At 43.2% G+C, this 18,512-nt stretch overlaps 1 protein-coding gene across 2 annotated transcripts; it reads left to right on the forward strand.

The window, feature by feature from the left end:
* The first annotated feature begins 841 nt into the window (after positions 1-841).
* Positions 842-12,568, forward strand: UCHL1 (ubiquitin C-terminal hydrolase L1). 2 transcript variants are annotated; one of them, XM_061419992.1, is made up of 9 exons: positions 842-943; positions 1,073-1,084; positions 1,566-1,694; positions 4,462-4,612; positions 6,514-6,599; positions 6,677-6,724; positions 7,550-7,616; positions 8,513-8,571; positions 12,144-12,568. In XM_061419992.1, exons 1-9 carry the CDS (start codon positions 911-913, stop codon positions 12,228-12,230), a joined length of 672 nt encoding a protein of 223 aa, XP_061275976.1. In that variant the 5' UTR covers positions 842-910; the 3' UTR covers positions 12,231-12,568. The 2 variants fall into 2 exon arrangements, with proteins under 2 accessions (XP_061275976.1, XP_061275977.1); XM_061419993.1 differs by lacking the exon at positions 1,073-1,084.
* The last annotated feature ends 5,944 nt before the right edge of the window (positions 12,569-18,512 follow it).

Here is an 18,512-nt window from a genome sequence, read left to right on the forward strand (position 1 = left end):
ATGCTGGTAGAAAAACCCAAACCCCACTTGAGATCATTAAAGAACAGTGGTTTCTTTAGCTGCCGTTACCTTTCTTCTTCTATTCTATCATGAACTTAACATTTTATTTTTCAAGTCTCACATTCCTTGAAAGAAAAAAAAAAAAAGCTTTTCCTTTTACAGCCTCTTGTCTTCAAATCATACCTGTCTATCCACTGGATCTGTTTTCTAAAGTCTCCGACAGCCTGCCTTCTCTGTGTCCTGTATTACAGTCACATCCCCCCTGTCTCTACCGCTTCCCCAAGATCAACCAATTCATTCCTGGGAATCACATTACATCAGCATTACTAATGCAATAAATGCTATGTTACAGACTATGTTTTATTCTAGGCGGTCAATTAAAAACGAATCTCGGTGCTTGTTTTATTTAACATGGAGGATGAATTATTTAAGATCAAATGCAAACTGCTGCTAGATTTGGAAGACATATTTATATTCATATTAAATATATACCTGTTGAATTTGGGTTTTTTCTCAATGCTTCAGAGACTCTAAGCTTTCAGGTAATTGGGATGGTCGAAAGCGTGGTTTTCCAGAAACTTCGCAAAAAATTAGACTGCATCAAAAGGACTGCTCCACACATGCAAGAAACACCTACCAACAAAACCCATCTTCACAACCACCAGATTATCTCACCAGCAAGTGAGACTGCAAGGTTTGGGGGCTAGGCCGTACCACTCCGCGCTGCGCATGGGGGGATTCGTGCCTATTTGGCGGCGACTGACCGTTTCCCCTCGCTTGGTTTTGCCTTTGCTCCCCCTGCGCAGGCACCCACAATGCGTCAGGCCGGCGCCTTATAGCTGCAGCCTGGGCGGCTCCGCTCGCTGTTTTTTCGCTTCTCTGGGTTGTGTTCGTTTCGACGTCCGCGAAGATGCAGCTCAAACCAATGGAGATTAACCCCGAGGTGAGCGTCAGGTGCATGGTTGCCCGGGGGTGGCGGGGAGCGCAGGGCCGAGGGTCAGCCCTCGCTAGGTAGCGTATCACTGACTGCTTTTATCTTTGCTTTTTTTTTTTTTTTGCATTTGCTTTTCAGATGCTGAACAAAGTGAGTGACGTCTCGCGCTGCCTCTGTCCTCCTCCCCCCGGGAGCACCGAGGCGCCTTCGGCTGTTTTGCGGAGACCCAGCGGCCCCCTGCGCACTCTAGAGGCGGGGGGGCTGGGGCGCGGCCCGGGCGCCCTCTCCCTGCTGCTGCATGGGGGGCGGCGGTGACTCTGCGAAACCGGTCGTGGGTGGGATGGAGGAGGCTGCGCCCAGATGCGAGCGCGAGGCCGAGCTCCCGAGGGCGTGGCGCGGGGCGCGCGGGCTAGGATGCCCGGGCGTCGCGGGAGCCACGTGTGGGCCGCGCTTTGTGCTGTGTCATTGCGCCCGGCTGGGGTGGGGGCGGGGCGGGGCTGGGCCAGGCTCCTCCCAGGCCCGTGTAGGGGCGCGAGGATGCGGAGCCCGCGCCCGCCGCCTCCGCCCGCCTCCCGGCGGGGGCTCGCACTTCTGGGTCTCCGCACCGGGCCGCTCTATTTCCTCTCCGCAGGTGCTGACCCGGCTGGGGGTCGCCGGCCAGTGGCGCTTCGAGGATGTTCTGGGACTGGAGGAGGAGTCTCTGGGCTCGGTGCCAGCGCCGGCCTGTGCGCTGCTGCTGCTCTTTCCGCTCACGGCGCAGGTAGGGCGTGGGGCCCGGGGTGCGCAGGCTCCGCGCTGTGCGCGCTGCCCCCAAACCCGAGTGAGGCGTTGAAGACGGTGTAGGGTCTCCTCCCGTTCTGGCCGCCCAGTCCTGGCACACTGCCTCTTCCTTGTCGGGGATGGAGGGAGAATTCACACTTTCGTGGTTCCTTACTCCCTGGGGGTCCTGTTTATTGAGTTTATTGTTTTGTCTCGCGTCCATCAGCGTTGCTTTAAACTTGGAAGAGAAGCAGCATCTCGGTTCCATCATCCTGATTATCCAGGAAGATTGTTCATCCTACTCGTGAGTCAGGTTGACCCTAGGCTTTTCCGAGCTTTTCACGCCAAGGAGTGGCTGGCCGATTGTTTGCCTTTAAGGGCTGTGATCTGTTGTTTTATTGTCTGGTTCTCTCTTAGACTCCCTCCTTGGTGTAAAATGGAGGGATCTCGGTGGGCCTAAACCCGAAGTAAACAATAGGTTCTTTAATTTTACGCCTCTACTGCCTGGGCCTTCAGTGGATACAGGGGTTTCTTCCCAAACCTCCACGCCCTACAACTTACACACTTGGTTTTTTTTAGTCTCTCTTACTTGTTTTTCTAAAGCTTAATCACTGTGCCTGGTTCCGGTGTGGAAATCACCTTCTAGCTCTCTGACCTTGTAGCTTATTGAACAGGTGGACATTAGACCTGTCTTGGAAATGCTTTTTCATTTCTCTTTAGATGGTCTTCCTCCTGCAAGTATGCATGGATGTACCTCAAAGACTGAGTATCAGATATAAAAACGTGGCTAGGGTGATTGTCTTGGCTGTACGGAATCCCACTTGTGAGCATGGCTTTGTCTGTCTGAAAGTGCTGCCACTCGATCCCTGATTTAGGAGTGGTTGAATTTTGCTTAAGTGAAACTCCAGGGGCATTAGCCTATGGGGCATCATTCCAAACAGTGAGTTTAACTCGCAGCATCCTAAGGCGACAATTCTAGAAACATCTCAGTATAAATTAAGCCTTTGGAAAGTTCAGGTGTTCCTCCAATGGGCCAAGTATTGGGGGTTAAAAACAGTTATTAAAAGCTATTAGGATAATCCCACCGACATGTTTGTTACTGAATTTTCACTTAGGTGAAAATGGAGTTCCCAAATAATTGCAAGTCAGAGTATGTTCCCTGTAGATCAAATCAAATGCAGTTTTCTCTCATTTGAGCCTCTCACAGAGGTTTCTTAATAGAGGAACCATGATGACTCGGGCATTTTTGAGCTACAGCACTCAAAATGCAAGGCCTCTGGGAGGCAGTGGAGAAGCGTATTTGTCTTACAAGAGCCCACTGGTCTCATTTTGCTGGATCAAGCAGCTCTTGGTTAGAGAACATTCTGGATTGAACATTTTGTGCTTGAGAGAGCGCGATACTTTTTCCTTTAGCTCTAGTTAAGTCTATCAGATTCAGTGAATGCCTATTTTGCGACACAAAACACCTTCTGGGCTAAATACTGAAGCAGATTCAAAGCAAGTTGAGGTTTATAGGTGGACTTCCAAAAAGCTAATGTTAATTTAGAAAGCATCTAATTTTGTCAAAGAATATTATGAAATCCTAAATGGACTACTTCTAAAACATTTTAAGTGATCATGAAATACTTACAGAAGTGTCGCCATGCAGGAGTTCAGACAACCATAAAGGATGATGCTACCCCGTTACGAAAAATTAAATCTTTTTTTAGAAAAGTGAAAATCCTTAACTGTCGATGGAAGCTCAATTCAAGTACAGTAGATGATGCTAGAACGTCCTACTACTTGGAGTTGATCTTATGTGACAAGAGAGCTTATACCTTTGATAGTACCACAGACAAAGCTGAAACTTCAATTTCATGTAAAATAATGCAAGGCTACTAGAATTAGAAATATACATACTTCTGGGGTTCTGTACGATTTATACTGGTTGTAAAAATTAGTATTTCTGTAGTGTATAATTGGCAAAGAAACAAGTGTCTCCTATTTCTTTCAGGAGAAATTTTTGTGAACTCACAATCCAGCACGCTAGACCAGTTGTCTTTCCTCCCTAAAAGTTGTTGTTCAGTTGCTCAGTCATGTCGGACTGTTTGCAACCCCATGGACTGTAACCCACCAGGCTCCTCTGTCCATGGGATTTCTCAGGCAAGAATAACTGGAATGGGTTGCCATTTCCTTCTCCAGGGGATCTCCCTGACCCAGGGATCAGACCCGTGTCTTTGCATTGCAGGCAGTTTTTTATTAAAAACATGAGGGAGTAGTTAATTTCTTTAAATCGTTCCTTTCTATAGTTTTGTTTTTGAAGTGACATGTACTTGGACTAGAATAACTTCAAAGAATAAAGAAGTATAAACTAGCTGGTGTTCTTGGGCATTCAGTTGACCATCGCTTGATTGGAGTGCGTGTGTAAGATACAGTTGTTGGTGTTAAAAGGAAGGAAAGAACGAACTTGTCTGTTTTTCTGACTTCAGCACACCATCCATCTCAAGCTAAAAGGTGGCGGTGGTGTCTAGACAAACTTGGGCTACAATCCAAGACTACTGCTGCACTGCAGCTGCAGGGTGGAGTGTCTGCACCTCTCAGAACCCCACTGGTTGACTTGGTATGGGAGGCAGACGGGCCATTCCCTGGGTGCCAGCCAGCACCTAGGACCAAGACTCCTGGTCACACATCCCACTTGTGTCTCCGTTTAGGCACTAGAACTCACTGTGCTGCCATCTGTTCTTTGCATTTGCATTTTGAGATGTAAAAATGTCTTCTTGAACTCACAGCATGAGAACTTCAGGAAAAAACAAATTGAAGAGCTGAAGGGACAAGAAGTCAGTCCCAAGGTGTACTTCATGAAGCAGACCATTGGCAACTCCTGTGGAACCATCGGACTCATTCATGCAGTGGCCAATAATCAGGACAAACTGGAGTTCGGTGAGTGGGTTTTGAGGCCAGTCACCCTCTAGTTGATCTTCAGTTAACTGCAGTGCTTCCTTCCAACATTCCCAAGGGTCTGTTCAGCAAAGCCATTGCCTTAAAATTTTTTTGAAAACCTACTCATGCATATAGGATCAGCAGCTGAATTCTCATTGTTCTTTCTCTTTTGAGGAAGGGAAGCTCATTTTCCAAGAAGCGTGGTATGGCTTCCTCCACCTGGAGAGTCAGACTCTTGGGCTCTCCCATGAGCAGACAGAGAATTGTCATGATTGTTATGTGTTCCTGGTCTAGTCTCAACAATTCTAAAGAGCTAGAGTTGATGTTAAGCCATAACATACCAGCCTTTAGGACCTTTGTTTAATGGTGCAGTGTCTCATAAGCAACAGGAGAACTAACATGGCCTAAAGCAGCAGGAGATCCTGCAGGGGCATAGCCACAGCCCAGCACTTTGAATGATCCATCTCTGAACAAAGCTGGGTCAGGGGTTTTAGCCTGCCTCCAGCGGGTGCTGTGGAGGACATAGAAGAGATGAGTCTTAGCCCTGAAGTTGTCAGAAGCTCAATTAACAGTGCTAACAATGCTAAAATACATGGCATTATATATGATTTAGGCCAAGGGTCAACACATTTAAAAGCCAAAGAGTAAGTCTTTTAGGCTTTGAGGGCCATATGTTCTTTGCCCTTGTAGTGCTATAAGTAAGAGCAGCCTTAGACAAGATGTAAAGCAGTGGATGTGGCTGTGTTCCAGTAAAACTTTATTTACAAAGATAGGCAGCAGTAGTTTGCCAACTCCTGATTTAGACAGTGGATGGGGGTGGCTGAGAACTGAATAACTTCATCTAAGAGTCCATGCTATCGCTTGTAGCAGGTCAGATAACTTTTTTAACAAAGGAATTGTGGTTCAGACTCTACTCTTTGTATAATTTTGAAATTAAAAAGCAGGGGGTTATCCAGCCATAAAGGGACCAGATCTTCTAGAAGCTGCTTTTTCAAATAATTGATGCAGCATAGTCATATTAAAAAGTTGTAGCTTGGTCCTTTTTATTTCTTCTGCAGTAAGTATCATTTTCTTTAGAATGTTGTATTCCTGCAACGGCAGATACTGTAATTCTGTAGACATGGTCCTGATGGTGCCACAGGCCTAATCTGAGTCATAGTTCTCCTCATAAAGTTATGAAACGTTTCCTGTAACTTCCGAATTTTGAATGGTGTGTATTTAGCAAATCTGAAACGTTTAGAGCTGAAAATTCAAATCGAGGTCTTTAGAAACGCGAGGTGCTGTTGGCTTCGTACTCACTGAGCAATGACACAGTGTTGACACCAACCGTCGGCTAGTCAGCTGTTCTAGGCCAGCTGTTAGGTGCTTTGCATTTCAGGTCTTTAGGTTGATGTCTGTCTGGATAACCGAATTACTAAGATTGCTTTTCTTTGCCCTGAAATAAGTCTTGGTTTGAGAACCATTACTAGATTTGAATGCTGCATCACGTATGCAGTAAACATTCATTATGCATGGGTAGCTGCTGTAGATGACAGGACTAGACAAGACAGTTCTGCCTTTATGGCATCAAAAATCTCAGATTGGTGCTGCAGTTGGATCAGTGCTGTAACAGATGTGATCAAAGAGATAAGGGTGAAGTGGAAGATGAAGGGGTTGGGGAGCCAGGGAGATGTAAGGAGGAGCCTGAACCCCCTAGAAGAAGGGAGAGTTCTCTGGTTTGAATGCAGTGAGAAGGGAGGGGTTGGAGAAAGGGGCTGGGGAGGGGACAGCTCATTCCCATCCTTTGAGGCCATGGTAAAATTTCAGGTTGCCAAACATGACCAAGGATGCGCTGTCTCCAGTAAATGTGCACCCATTCACATTATACCTGTACTAATGATGCTTTTGTTTTCTCCCCCCAGAGGATGGGTCTGTTCTGAAACAGTTTCTTTCTGAAACAGAGAAGTTGTCCCCTGAAGACAGAGCAAAGTGCTTTGAAAAGAATGAGGTAGGAAGAGAACTGCTAGAACATTGATTTTTAGGACTCTGGAGGTTTCTGTGCTAACTCTCCTGTGTTTTCCGCAGGCCATTCAGGCAGCCCACGATGCCGTGGCCCAGGAAGGCCAATGTCGGGTAAATACAAGTTAAAGCCAGGTGGTCCAGGCGTCCTCTGTTTCCCCAGAAACCTGTGCAAAAACCTCTCAGCAGGATCCAGCACATGTGTCTACTCAAGGCCGAGGAATCCAGAAAGTTCTACCAAAATAATGCCTTGACCAGACCTGTTCATAAAAATGGCTCCTCAAAATAGCTAATTGGCAGTTGACACAGTCTTGAGTAAATTCAGGCTGATAATGTTTTATGTAGACTCAAATGGGTCTAGTAGAGTAAGTAACACCCTTCTTAGTAATAAACATTTTAGATACTCTTAGTCAGTTGGAGAGCAAGCTAGACCAGCAAGGACTAACAGTTTCTAGATGACTTAGGTATACCAGTAATAACAGAGCCTTCGAGTCAACTGTTAGATTTAAGTTTATACAACCCTAGTTGGCTCTGCCACTATCTAGTCTTGACCTTGGGTGAGATGCTTATCCTCCTGAAGTCTTAGTTTCTTCCTCAGTAAAAAGCAAGTCTTAAGAGTTCTGATAGTTACTGTATATCTACTTTAATGGTCTTAGAATAAAACCTAATATATGGGAAATAGATATTAGCTCTAATCATTTAAAATAATACATAGGCAAGTTGGTTCAAGCATATTCCACTTAGGGACTTTAACAAATTAGGTCCTGCTTATTGTATATTGCAAAATACAGATATCAAATGAACAGATTGTACACCTTAAACTTTATTCAATGTTACGTCATTTATATCTTAGTTTTTTCTTTCAGCTTTATTTTTAAATGCAGTATATCATACAGTAAAAATTCTCATTTTCGAAAAAAATGTCTTGATTCTCTTCAGGTAGATGACAAAGTGAACTTCCATTTTATTCTGTTTAACAACGTGGATGGCCACCTCTATGAACTTGGTATGTTTCACTGTTGGAGTCTAATGTAACTGCATGCATTCTCTCACACACAGTTCCTCTTAGAGTACTGGTGTGGGGCTTTATGGCTGCACTTCCTGTATCTTTAAGCTCTTACGGGGGCATTTAACCCTTGTTGTGCCCAGAGTACCTCCCTCGGACAGCTGACCAGTGGAATGAGTGGATTTAGTCACAAACCAGTAAAGAGAATGGGTCAGCCACTTCAAGATACGCATTCAGATTCTGTCTTCTACGTTCTACTGTAGCATCACCAGTATAGTCTCCACCATCATCCTTTTCAGACAAGGAATACTTTTAGAAGGAAATAAATACTTAAACATGACCTATCTGTGTAAAAAGAATTTAGATATGTTGGGGGTAATTCCTGTTAGCTGGTTTTACAGGCAATGAGGAAGATCATCCATCTCTGTTTTAGGAGTCATCCCCTTTGTATTAATGGGGAAAGACTTGCAGCTGTGTTATCTCAAGCCAGGATACTACATATGGGCAAGCAAGGGTGAGGAAAACTTGGGGCCAGTCAGCAGTTGCTGAGGGACACGTGAAATCTCAAAGATCCCTTTGTCTTGCCTCCACCTTCGTGTACCTACAGACTGCATCTAACTTCTGTGCTGTGGTCCTTCTCGAGAGATGGGCACAAGCCCTGCTGTTAGGTCGCTGGATTGGGCTTGTGTGGTCTTGGCGCTTGTAGATTAGAATGCCTGGGATGGATACTAGGAAAACTTGACCCTCATTTCCAGCCTGTTTGTAGGCAGCCTTCCCTCAGTGGGAGTGGTAGTTGTATTTGGAAGAATCTAAAGCTTGCCTTTAAGTGGCACAAGCACAGTGGCCAGAAAACATAGATGGAGAGAGAACCGACATGCCTGGCTTTTCTGTTTCAGATGGACGGATGCCTTTTCCAGTGAACCATGGCACCAGCTCAGAGGACTCGCTGCTGCAGGTAATCTGTGGCATCCATTTCCACTGGGGCCCACATTGTGTTAGCTAGTTTGTCTGTTCTGAAATGCAAACTTTTTTCAGTACAGCCAGCATCGATCATCTGGGATAAGAGTAATCTTTAGGGCTTAAAGATCATCTTAGTAATTCTATCTACCTCATTTTCTGCAAAGGGTTTTAAACAAGGTGCTTTAGAGCAGCCCTGATTAATCTGTCTTGTGTTCTGTCTTTAGCCCACAGTTAGAATTAGCCTGAAAGTTATTGCTTACTCCCTGTGGGATTAAGGTGACCATTGTCCCTTTGTCAGATTACATCATAGCCACTGACTCAGACTCAAGGAACAGCAACCCAAGCCTTGCCTAATCCGTCTCTGACAGCTGAGTGTGGGTCAGTCTTGACCTGTGAATTCTGGTTATGTGGTTAACTCTTTTGAGTTTTTTCTTCCCACATGGCCACTCCACTGTTAACAGGTCAAAAGAAGCAAATTCACAACATGCCTGAAAAGAACTTTAAGATTCAGGGTCACTATGTGACCATCCTGGTACGAGTGACTGCAGATAGCTCTTAATTCTAAAACAGAGCTGGCAGACTAGTCCACTTCACCCTAAAAATGAATCTAGAGTTGAATCAGTTTGCTTTTATAAAGGAAAATTACTTAATTGTAATAAAATTGAACATGATGTTAAGATACAACTTCTTCATTTGTCGTAATAAAAGCTAAACTCTTTGGTGTGCTTATGTGCAGACAGGGAGTTGGCAAAAACTTTTTCTGTGACGAGCCAGGAAATATTTTAGGCTTCCTGTGGCATATGGGCTCTGTTGCATGTATTCAGTTCTTCTGTGACAGCTCCAAGGCAAGCCCATAGGCAGTGTCTAAATGAATGTGTATGGCTGTGTTCCACTTAAACTTTATTCACAAAAATAGGCAGCAGGCTGGATTTGGCCCACACATTGCAGTTTGCCGACTCCAGGCTAGATGCTGTACTACGTTAATTACCTGTTTCACAGTCCTTTCAATGATGCTGTGAGGTAGTCACTCTCATTTTACAGGTGAGGAAGCTGAAGTGCAGAGGTGAGTGATGCCCACGGTCAATGACAAACTGTAGAATCAAGCTTCAGATAGTTGGGCTGTCTGTGCTCTTAGCCACTCTACAATACTGCCTTTATAATAGACCTGTCTTTGGAACGCCATAGGCCTGGTGACCTCAAGGTGTTAGTGGACCAAGTGATGCCATTCTTGGAGGGAGGGTCCCTTTCTCTGGCCAGCTTTCATATACACCTGAGATCAGTCAGAGCTAATTCTTGGATATACCAGGGGTACCTGAGAATGGTGATACGGAATGAGAACTAGACCTAGAGAAACAGGATGAGGGTTTGCATGAGAGTCAGGATTCACTTATGGGGGAGAAAAAGAATAGGGGCAGTAATTCTCATTGCATCCTACTTGGATTGAAGGCTCTGGTCCTTCTAATAAAGTTTCCCAGGTGCATACTTAACTCCTATCTAAGGTTATGCTAACACAGGCACGCCTCACATTGTGGGTTCAGTTCCAGACCATCACAATAAAGTGGGTATCATAAGAGTTGAATTTTTTGGCTTCCCAGAGTATATAAAAACCATGTTTAAGTGTGCAATAGCATTATGTCTAAACAAAAATATACATAGCTTAATTTAAAATATTGCTAAGAAATGGCTGACTATCCCTGAGCCTTCAGTGAGTCAGTATTTTTGCAATAGGAACATCAAAGATCACTGATAACCATAACAAATTTAATATTAATGAAAAGTTTGAAATACTATGAGAGTTACCAAAATGGGACACACGTACAAAGTGAGCACATGCACTGGGAAAGTGCTGCCAGTAGACTTACTCCGTGTAGGGTTGTTACAAAGCTTCAATTTGTGTAAAAAAGAAAAAAATGCAGTATCTTCAAAGCCCAGTAAAGTGAAGTGCAATAAAACGCGGTATGCCTGTACCATAAAATGTACTCTTCATAGAGTACCTAAAACTTCTGTGAGTAGAATTTATGAGGTGTGGGGAAGGTAAAAACCTTTTTGTTAAAAAACACAAAACTATATTACAATCAGCCAGCATGTTAGTGCGAATTCTCTTCCTAAGACTGGTCCTATATGGTTAGAGATGTTTTAGGTTATCTAAGTGAAAGTGAAAGTCACTCAGTCGTGTCCAACTCTTTGCAACCCTGTGGACTATACACAGTCCAGGGAATTCTCTAGGCCAGAATACTGGAGTGGTGGGTAGCTTTCCCCTTCTCCAGGGGATCTTCCCAACCCAGGGTCTCCCACATTGAAGGCAGATTCTTTACTGTTTGAGCCCCCAGGGAAGCCCAAGAACACTGGAGTGGGTAGCCTCTCCCTTTTACAGCAGATCTTCCTGACCCAGGAATCGAACCGGGGTCTCCTGCATTGCAGGCAGATTCTTTACCACCTGAGCTATCAGGGAGGCCCTAGGTTATACTCCAAATAAACTTGCTAAACTGGTGAGAAAATACATAGACTTAACCCAGGCATCTTAAATTTGAGTGAATTAGGTCACTGCTTAGTGTGTGTAGCAGATGGCTGTTGTCTTTAGAGGCACACCCTTAATGTTAATGAACACCATGGGTCCTAAAGGAAAGTAGATTTGGGGAAGGCAGTCTGTAATACCAATGTATTAAAAATTCCGATAGAATGTTACTTTAGATCCCCTACAGTTTTTCTGAGTGGTTCCAAAGCACGAAGAAAACCAGGGTATGGTTGATGCTTTCTAAGGGCCAAAACTGATCAGGTTGGTGATATTTTAGACCTTGGGAACTAGTGTTCCGTGATTGTTTTCTGTCAGAGCATCCAATAGCCTCTTAAAGGTCTTACATTTAATATTTTGGTTGGACTCTTTCTACTGGACTTTTTACAAATTGAACAATGATCAATATTCTGATCCCAATACATTTAAACCCTAGCATTCAGCAGCTAACATTGGGATCAATTTTCTGTCCTTATTCTTTGTAATCTGGATTTTAGAATTAGTAATTCATGGCATTCCCTAAATATCTAGGCAATTATTTACCTGTACCTGGAATGCCAGATATTTAAATTTTGTAGAAGGTTTACTTTCCCCTGGAGAAGGAAATGGCAACCCACTCCAGTCAGTATTTTTGCCTGGAGAATCTCATGGACAGAGGAACCTGGCAGGCTATAGTCCATAGTGTCGCAAGAGTGGGACATGATACCACCACCAAAATGTTTACTTTTCCCTAATGAAGAGAAGTGAATTTTCTGTCTGGATTTGAGGGGAAGAGGGTGTACTTGTCAAAGCCAGCACAAGGTGGCAGGAGCACAGAGCATTTGCGAGTGGCCATCAGGGCTTCTGAAGCCCTGTCTGTGATGTGGGTCCTTGTCTTTCCCATCACCTGATTTTTTTTTTTCCCTCTTGTCTTAAGCCCTGGTTTTCAAGTTTGTTGGGAGGTTTAAAGTTGGTCAGGGTGCACTTTGCGGGTCTCAGTGACAGTTTTCCCTTGAAGTGTTCATTTTGAGCTGTTTGGTGTTTAGAACTTAATTCACAACTTTCCTCTTCCTCAGGACGCTGCCAAGGTCTGCAGAGAATTCACTGAGCGTGAGCAGGGGGAGGTGCGCTTCTCCGCTGTGGCCCTCTGCAAGGCGGCCTAATGCCCCGTGGGGGGCACTTTGCTTCTCCCCCTCTTCCCTTCATTGTGAAAGTATATCCCCCCCAATGCTGGTATAAAATGCTTCAGTACTTGTAGAGCACAGCTGTTCTCCTTCGGTTCTGCAGATAAGCACTTACCCTCAACCACGCCCCCACACTGGCAGAGCTCAGCTGTCGATGGAGCAAGTTTGACATCAGCCTGTGATGGCGAAGCATTCCCCGCGTTGTGTCTTGTACCTCAATATCTGATGCTTTAATGGCTACTTTGGTTTGTGTCTGTAAGTTAAGGCCTTGGATGTGGTTTGTCCTTGAATAAAAGTTTTCTGCTGATAAGAGATAAGCCTAAACTGGTTTTCGTTTTTTCTTCCCTCCAATATATCCCAAAGTTTCATAGCAATTTACATATATACCTTCCATATAAGAACTTTTACAGTACTGGGAAGAAAATTATCATGAAATTATCAGTTCAGTGTGTTTCTAGATTTTTTCCTATCAGTTCAGTTGCTCAGTCGTGTCCAACTGTGTCCCCATGAACTGCAGCACTCTAGGCCTCCCTGTCCATCACCAACTCCTGGAGTTTACCCAAATGTATATGTTACTGTGTGTTCCTATAGGCTTTTTTTAAAATTAGACTTTTTTGGAGCAGTTATTTAAATAAGTTGATAATACATTGTTAGTTTCAGATTACGACATAGTGATTCGATGTTTAAATACATCATGAAATGATTACCATGATAAGCCTAGTAACTACCTGTCCTCTTACAAGGTTAATGCAGTGTTAGTGATCATGTTTCTTATGCCATAAGAGTAATTTTATAGAAAAACAAGATGTTACAGTTCTCATATACCCCTCATCCATTGGTGGCTCAAACGCGAAAACATCTGCCTGTGATGTAGAAGACCTGGATCATTACCTGGGTGGAGAAGATCCCCTTGAGAAAGGAATGGCAACTCGCTCCAGTATTCTTGCAAGGAGAATTCCATGGACAGAGGAGCCTGGTGGGCTACAGTCCATGGGGTCACAAAGAGTTGGACACAGCTGAGCAACTAACACCCCTCATCCATTTCCCCCATTTCATCTTAATATGATACGTTTGTCACAGTTAATGAACTGATTGATAATATGGGCTTCCCTGGTAGCTCGGCTGGTAAAGAATCTGCCTGTGATACGGGAGACTTTGGTTTGGGAAGATTCCCCTGGAGAACGGAACAGCTACCCACTCCAGTATTCTTACCTGCAGAATTCCATGGACAGAGGAGCCTGGTGGGCTGCACTGTCCGTGGGGTCCCAAAGAGTTGGCGATTTTCACTTCACATTGAAAATACTATTGACTGAAGTCCACACCTTATTCAAATTGCTTTTGTTTTTACCTAATGTCTTTTTTCTTTTGAGGATCCCATCCAAAATACTCTTAAGGTTCCTCTTGGCTATGACGGTTTCTCAGACTTGTAACAGTTTTGAGGAGTACTGGTCAAGTATTTGGTAGGATGCCCCTCTCGGGATTTGCCCAATGTTCTCATAGTTAAGGTTATGAGTTTTGGGGGCAGAAGACCACAGGTAAAGTGCTGGTCTCGTCATGTCGTATCAAGAGTACATAACCACCTTGATCACCTGGCTAGATAGTGGTTGCATTTCTGCATAGTAAAGCTACTCCTGCCCCCACTCCACTGTATAGTAGAAGGAGGTCTGCACAGCGCCCCCTATAGGAGCAGGGAGTTGAATTAAGCTCTGTTTCTCCTTGAAGGTGGAGTATCTATATAAATTACTCAGAATTCTTTTGTAAGGGAGCTTTGTCTCCTCACCTATTTATGTAATCAGTATGAACTCCTGGATATTTTATACTCTGGGTTATCATCTAGTAACCTCATGTTGTAACTTTTAGCTTTGGGCATTGAGAGCTATTTCAGTTGGCTCCTGTGTCCCTTTGACATACCTCAATCAATGAGGCTTTTGCTTTTTTTTTTTTTTTTTAATGATTTCTTTTCAGAAGTTTTTTAAAAAACTAATGTATTTGCCATTTATTAAACCTTAACTAATTTGTAGATAAGGACATACTAATGTAACATAAGCTTGGATTAATGATAAATGACATTTGTTTTCAATGATTGATACTTGAATATAGCACTTCCTCTCTAGTTGTAGGAATTCAGGACCTCAGGGAAGAAACCCCAGACCACCACCCCTTAGTCTGATCTTCACAGAAGCACTTTATCTTGTCTGTTTCAGAAGCCCAGGAGGCTTGGGTCTCAGCTACCTTAAAATTTTCAGCTCTTAACTATTCTATGGTGATAATACTTCTGATTCCAACTTCTAAGTAAAGGATATTTTGGTTCCTAGGAGCAAAGTGATCACTACTGTTAACAATCTTCTAATGTAGACAACTAAATACACATTGACTTGTGATTTTAAGTGCTTGGAGCTGAAACCAGGGAGATGCATTTTCAGTTCTGACTTGGTGTATGAATTTCATGGTCACTGTTTAGATTGACTTAGGAGAAAGGAAACAGAATAAGGCTCCTTTCTGCTAACAGAAGCTGGTGAAGATACTGTTTTTGGTCTTAGAAGGTGTGTGAATTTCATGGTCACTGTTTAGATTGACTTAGGACAAAGGAAACAGAACAAGGCTCCTTTCCGCTAGCAGAAGCTGGTGAAGATACTGCTTTTGGTCTTAGAAATACAAATTATACCACTAAATGTAGCTATAAGACTTTATGCATGAGAAGCATATTTATTAAAATGCTCTCAAACTCTAACACACTTTTTAGCAAGTCACACCATGGAGGGTCATATAATAGCTGATATATGTGGGTGATTCCAACCCTGAAGGTGCAGAGAAATTTCACTTTTACTGAGGAAACACAGAGATTAGTTTATGTGCCCAAGTTCTTACTGCTAATTACTGGGGAAATCAGGACTTAGGCTGTGGAATGACCCCCAGAGGAAGTTGTCCTCATTTCGGAGTCAGCCACTCTGCCTTTTGGTAACTTTGGACAAAGGAATTACCGTCCTCCATGTTTTCAATTGTTTCGTGTTAAAATGGACAACACAGAGTGAAAATGTCTGGGAAGGGCCTGGCTTCTGGAAGTTTTCCTCCAGTACCAGCATCTTCCCCAGTGCGCTCCCTGAGACCTCAGCCATGTGTAACCCCAGGAGGTACAATCAGCTTATTGTAAGGGCAATACCTCCTGGAGTTGTACAACTCAGAGCTTCTGTTTCTTCAGTGAGATTATGCCCAGTTGGCTTATTCCTTAAAATGTTACTAATCTTTAGCAATGAAGGTGACTTTGGTCTTTTTTTAAATTGAAGTATATAGTTGCTGTATAATATTATGTAAGTTAAGGGTGTATAATATGCTGGACAAGGGAATGGCTTTCAAAGGTTATACTCCATTTATAGTTATTATAAAATACTGACTCTATTCCTCTTGTTGTAAATGTATCCTTGTAGCTTATTTTATACCGAATAGTTTGCACCTCTTAATCCCGTGCCTCTACACTCTCTCCCCTCTTTCTGTGAGTCTGATTCTTTTTTGTTCTAGTCACTAGTTTGCTGTATTTTTTAGATTCCACATATAAGTGATGTTACAAATACTTGACTTTCTTTGTCTGACTTATTTCACTCAGCATGATGCCTTCCAAGTCCTTCCATGTTGCCGCAAATGGCAAAATTTCACTTTTTTATTGGCTATTTTAGTGTGTGTGTATATATATATGTGTGTGTGTATACACAAGCACACACACATATATTTATGCACACACACCACATCTTCTTTATCCATTCATCTGGTTTGTGGACACTTAGCTTGCTTCCACATCTTGGCAATTGTCAATAATACTGTACTGCTCTGAGCTTTTAGGATTAGTGTTTTTTTTTTTTTTCTGTATGTATCTCTGGGAGTGGAATTCTTAATTTTTTGAGAAGCCTCCATACTGTTTTCCATAGTGGCTGCACCAATTTACATTTCCCTCAGCCGAGTATGAAGGTTCGCCTTTCTCTGCATCCTTGCCAACACTTACTATTTGTGTTCTTTTTGATGACAGTCATTCTGACAGGTTTGAAGTGATATCTCATTGTGGTTTTGATTTCCCTGATGATAAGCGATGTTAAGCATCTTTTCATGTGCATTTCCTTAGGAAAAATGTCTTTAGTTCTTTTGTTCAATTCTTAATTGGAATTGTTTTTATGTTGAGTTGTATGAGCTATCTACATATGTTGGATATTAATCCCTTAACAGCTATATCATCTGCAAATATTTTTCTCCCATTCAGTAGGTTGTCTTTTTGTTTTGCTGTGCTAAAGTTTAATTGGGTCGTATTTGTTTATTTTGGTTTTATTTCCTTTGCTTTAGGAGACAGATCCAAAAAAAAATTCTGTGATTTATGTCAGAGAATGTTCTGCCTATGTTTTCCTCTGGAATTTATAGTATCCAGTCTTGCATTTAAGTCCTTAATCCATTTTGAGTTTATTTTTTTATATGGTGTTCAAGAATGTAATGAAAGTGACTTTGTAGTGTTTTCAACAGGCAACAGGCAAAGCCACCTGATGCTAAGTATCCCCACCCCCCACTTAAAAAAGTTATTTTTGGCCACACCATGTGGCATGCAGGATTTTATTTCCCCTACCAGGGATCAAACCCACACACCCCTTCTTCAGTGGAAGTGAGGAGTCTTTATTTACTTCAAAGAAGATTTTATGCTTTGAAAGTAGGGTCTTATCCCAGGAAATGAAGGACACTTGGTAGCTTGGAGGAAAAGGAGAGATGGATCAAAGATAAGTGGTGATGAAAATTAAAACCATAGCACTTGCTGTATTCCAGCACTTCACAAGTATTGTCATGTGCTAGGAGTTGATGGCACAATCCTCAGCTCTCAACCGCAAGCTGTGCTGCCAGGAGTAGCTCCAGGAGACCATGGACAAGGGGAATTGTCAAGAGCCAGAGCTAAATTAGTAGCACCTGGATCAATGTAATTGGTTTTAGTTGAATAAGTCACAGCCACAAGTTGCCTAGAGAGACAGGACAACTACATGTCCATCCATTATTGCCTCATTCTTTGCAGTGAGCGGGGTACATTCTATTTCACATCAAGACATGAGTAATACAAGTGTACCCTTTTGTAGGCCACTGACTTTTTAAGAAGGGAAGCATGATTTGAAATTTAAACTATAACTTTCTAAGGGCAGAAGAGGGGTTTTGAAAATGAAGATTCATAGGTTTATTTACTATGGTTGCATTTAAGTATCTCTGGGCATTATAAGAAACAACATTTAAATGTCCAGTGTTTCAGTATTTAAGTTCAAATTGAGTGGCCAATACGTGAATTCCTTATAGTTTTCAGTGATGTCCGACTCTTTGTGACCCCACAGACTGTAACCCGCCATGGGATTGTCCTGGCAAGAATACTGGAGTGAGTTGTTGTTCCCTCCTCCAGGGGATCTTCCCAACCCAGAGACTGAATCCATATCTTCTGTGTCTCCTGCTCTGGGAGATGGATTCTTTACCTCTGAGCCACTGGGAAAGTCCCTTAAAACAATAGAAGGAAGATAAAAGCTTTATTTGGAAGAAAAGTTATGACCAACCTAGATAGCATATTGAAAAGCAGAGACGTTACTTTGCCAACAAAGGTCCGTCTAGTCAAGGCTATGGTTTTCCCAGTGGTCATGTATGGATGCCAGAGTTGGACTGTGAAGAAAGCTGAGTGCTGAAGAATTGATGCTTTTGAACTGTGTGTGGTGTTGGAGAAGACTCTTGAGAGTCCCTCGGACTGCAAGGAGATCCAACCAGTCCATTCTGAAGATCAGCCCTGGGATTTCTTTGGAAGGAATGATGCTAAAGCTGAAACTCCAGTACTTTGGCCACCTCATGCGAAGAGTTGACTCATTGGAAAAGACTCTGATGCTGGGAGGGATTGGAGGCAGGAGGAAAAGGGGACGACAGAGGATGAGATGGCTGGATGGCATCACCGACTCGATGGACGTGAGTCTGAGTGAACTCTGGGAGTTGGTGATGGACAGGGAGGCCTGGCGTGCTGCGATTCATGGAGTCGCAAAGAGTCAGACAAGACTGAACGACTGAACTGAACTCAACTGAAAAGCTTTATTTAAAACTATGCTCATTTTATCCAGTAGGTGGCAGCAAAGGAAAGCTTATGGCAACTTCAAAGCTAAGTGGTGGCGATGGTGGTGGTCTAGTTGCTCAGTCCTCTCGGACTCCTTGTGACCCCATGGACTGTACTCCACCAGGCTCCTCTGTTCATGGGATTCTCCAGGCAAGAACACTGGAGTG

The sequence above is a fragment of the Bos javanicus genome, chromosome 6 (genome assembly GCF_032452875.1).
Source record: "Bos javanicus breed banteng chromosome 6, ARS-OSU_banteng_1.0, whole genome shotgun sequence".
In the NCBI taxonomy this organism is placed as follows: domain Eukaryota; kingdom Metazoa; phylum Chordata; class Mammalia; order Artiodactyla; family Bovidae; genus Bos; species Bos javanicus.

Coding starts and splice junctions, on each gene's coding strand:
- UCHL1 (XM_061419992.1), top strand. CDS start 911: ATGCAGCTCAAACCAATGGAGATTAACCCCGAG. Junction 1,695..4,461: donor TCTTTCCGCTCACGGCGCAG/GTAGGGCGTGGG, acceptor TTGAACTCACAG/CATGAGAACTTCAGGAAAAA. Junction 7,617..8,512: donor TGGCCACCTCTATGAACTTG/GTATGTTTCACT, acceptor TTTCTGTTTCAG/ATGGACGGATGCCTTTTCCA.